The 1,844-nt window shown below is 72.5% G+C and overlaps 1 protein-coding gene across 1 annotated transcript; it reads left to right on the forward strand.

The window, feature by feature from the left end:
• Window positions 1-998: 998 nt before the first annotated feature.
• On the forward strand, window positions 999-1,838 carry ID1 (inhibitor of DNA binding 1, HLH protein). The gene is made up of 2 exons (XM_017833176.1): window positions 999-1,350; window positions 1,553-1,838. Exons 1-2 carry the CDS (start codon window positions 1,030-1,032, stop codon window positions 1,592-1,594), a joined length of 363 nt encoding a protein of 120 aa, XP_017688665.1. The 5' UTR covers window positions 999-1,029; the 3' UTR covers window positions 1,595-1,838.
• Window positions 1,839-1,844: the final 6 nt, after the last annotated feature.

A 1,844-nucleotide genomic window follows, 5' to 3' on the forward strand; every position in this document is an offset into this window, starting at 1 on the left:
GGTCCTGCCCGGGGCCGTCCCGGAGCGCTGCCTGCCCTCCCCGCAGGTGCGGGGTAATTAGCAGTAACCCTAATTACATCCCGGACCGGGAGCCCTTCGGGGCAGGGACTGGTTGTCTGTCGTGCGGAGGTTGCAGCCGCACCAGCGGGACCTCCGCCGGTTTCCCCGGCAGCAGGATCGTGCCCGCGCTGCCCTACGCACCCAGCGCCTGACTCTCCTGCCTCCTCCCCGGTGAACCCAAACCTGGCGACCCCGCCACCGAGCAGCTCCACGGAGGTTTGAGCGCCGGGACTGGGCTGCGAGCGGGAGACACCGAACCGGGGAGGGGGGGCGCACGGCACAGGGTGTCCCCGGTGGGAATGCCCGTGTGCCCGTGTCACCCCGGGGTCCCGGTCCCCCCGCGATGGTTCTGGTGCCCCCGTGTCCCCGTGGGGGTGGCGGTGTCTCCGTGGGGGTCCCGGAGCCCCCCGCGGGGGCTGCAGGTGTGTGTCCCCGCCCCGCCCCCGTCGCCATGGGCACCGCCCGCCCGGCGCCGCGCTGACAGCGAGCGGGGTTTTATGAATGGGTGACGTCACGGCCCTGGCGTCTCACGGTCTGAGCCGCCGGGGAGGGCGGGGGGCGCCGGGGAGTGAGGGGGGGCCGAGATCCCGGAGGGGCACCGGGGGCCTGGAGGGGGCGAGGGGCGAGCGGGACTACGGGAAGCACGACACTAGGAAGCCCGCGGAGCAATTACCCGCGCTAATGGCGGGATAGAGCGGGCGCTCCGCACTCCCGTGACCCCCACAGCCCAAGTCCGCCACCGCCTTCTCCCCTCCATTGCCCCTTTAAGACGCTGCCCTTCCCGGGCGCGTGAAGGGAGTGGGCGGGGCCGTCCCCGCCCGCTCCGCGCCGCCATTGGTCGAGACGCTCCTCGCGGCCCCGCCCCCCGGTCGGCGGCGCTCTATAATTGGCGCGGCGAGGTGCGCGCTCGGCTGTTCCGCCGCAGGGTCCAAGCGCCGACCGTCCCGCCTGGCCCCGCCGCCCGGAGACATGAAGGTCGCTGCTGTCGCCCCTTCGCCGCTGCCCGCGGGCGTCGGTGGCGCGCTGAAGGCCGTGCGGCCCGGGGAGGCCGCCCACTGCGGGCCGGTGCCGGGGGTGTCCCCCGGGGCGGCGGAGCAGGCGGCCGCCGCGCTGCTGTACGACATGAAGGGCTGCTACTCGCGGCTACGGGCGCTGGTGCCGACGCTGCCGCGGCACCGGCGGGTCTCCAAGGTGGAGCTGCTGCAGCACGTTATCGATTACATCTGGGACCTGCAGCTGGCACTGCAGTGCGGGCCCCCACGCCCCGCCGCCGCCGGGGACCCCCCTGAGGTGAGTGCGGACCCTCCGGCACCGACCCGGTCCCGCGCTCCCGCCGGGCAGCATCGGCGTCCCCCGGATCCTCCTTCCCACGATCCGCACCGCCCGCTTTCCTTCCCGGGGATGTCCTTTCTTCCTGCCCCCTTCCACCCCCGTCGTCCCCGAAACCCCTCTGGCAAGTATTGACCGGCAGGTTCGTCCCCCTTTCCCGCAGGCTCCGTGCATTCCCGCTGCTGACCGGATCCTCTGCCGCTGAGACCGCTCGGGACCCGCCACGGACGACATCCCCGGGACCCCGGTCACGCCACGGACCTCGTTCGTCCCCGGGATCCCGGCCCCGAGTGCCACGGCTCGCCTGCATCCCTGGCCCCCGGCAGCGCTGCCCTGGGGGTCCCCCCGCAGTCTGGGCAGGGGGTGCCTCGGGCCGTAATCCTTCCTTCTCAGATTGCTGAGAGCATTCCCCGTATTGTATATTACAATGATGCTGGAGAATATTGTTCTACAAT

This window comes from Lepidothrix coronata, unplaced genomic scaffold, assembly GCF_001604755.1.
Source record: "Lepidothrix coronata isolate B3197 unplaced genomic scaffold, Lepidothrix_coronata-1.0 Scaffold212, whole genome shotgun sequence".
Taxonomy (NCBI): domain Eukaryota; kingdom Metazoa; phylum Chordata; class Aves; order Passeriformes; family Pipridae; genus Lepidothrix; species Lepidothrix coronata.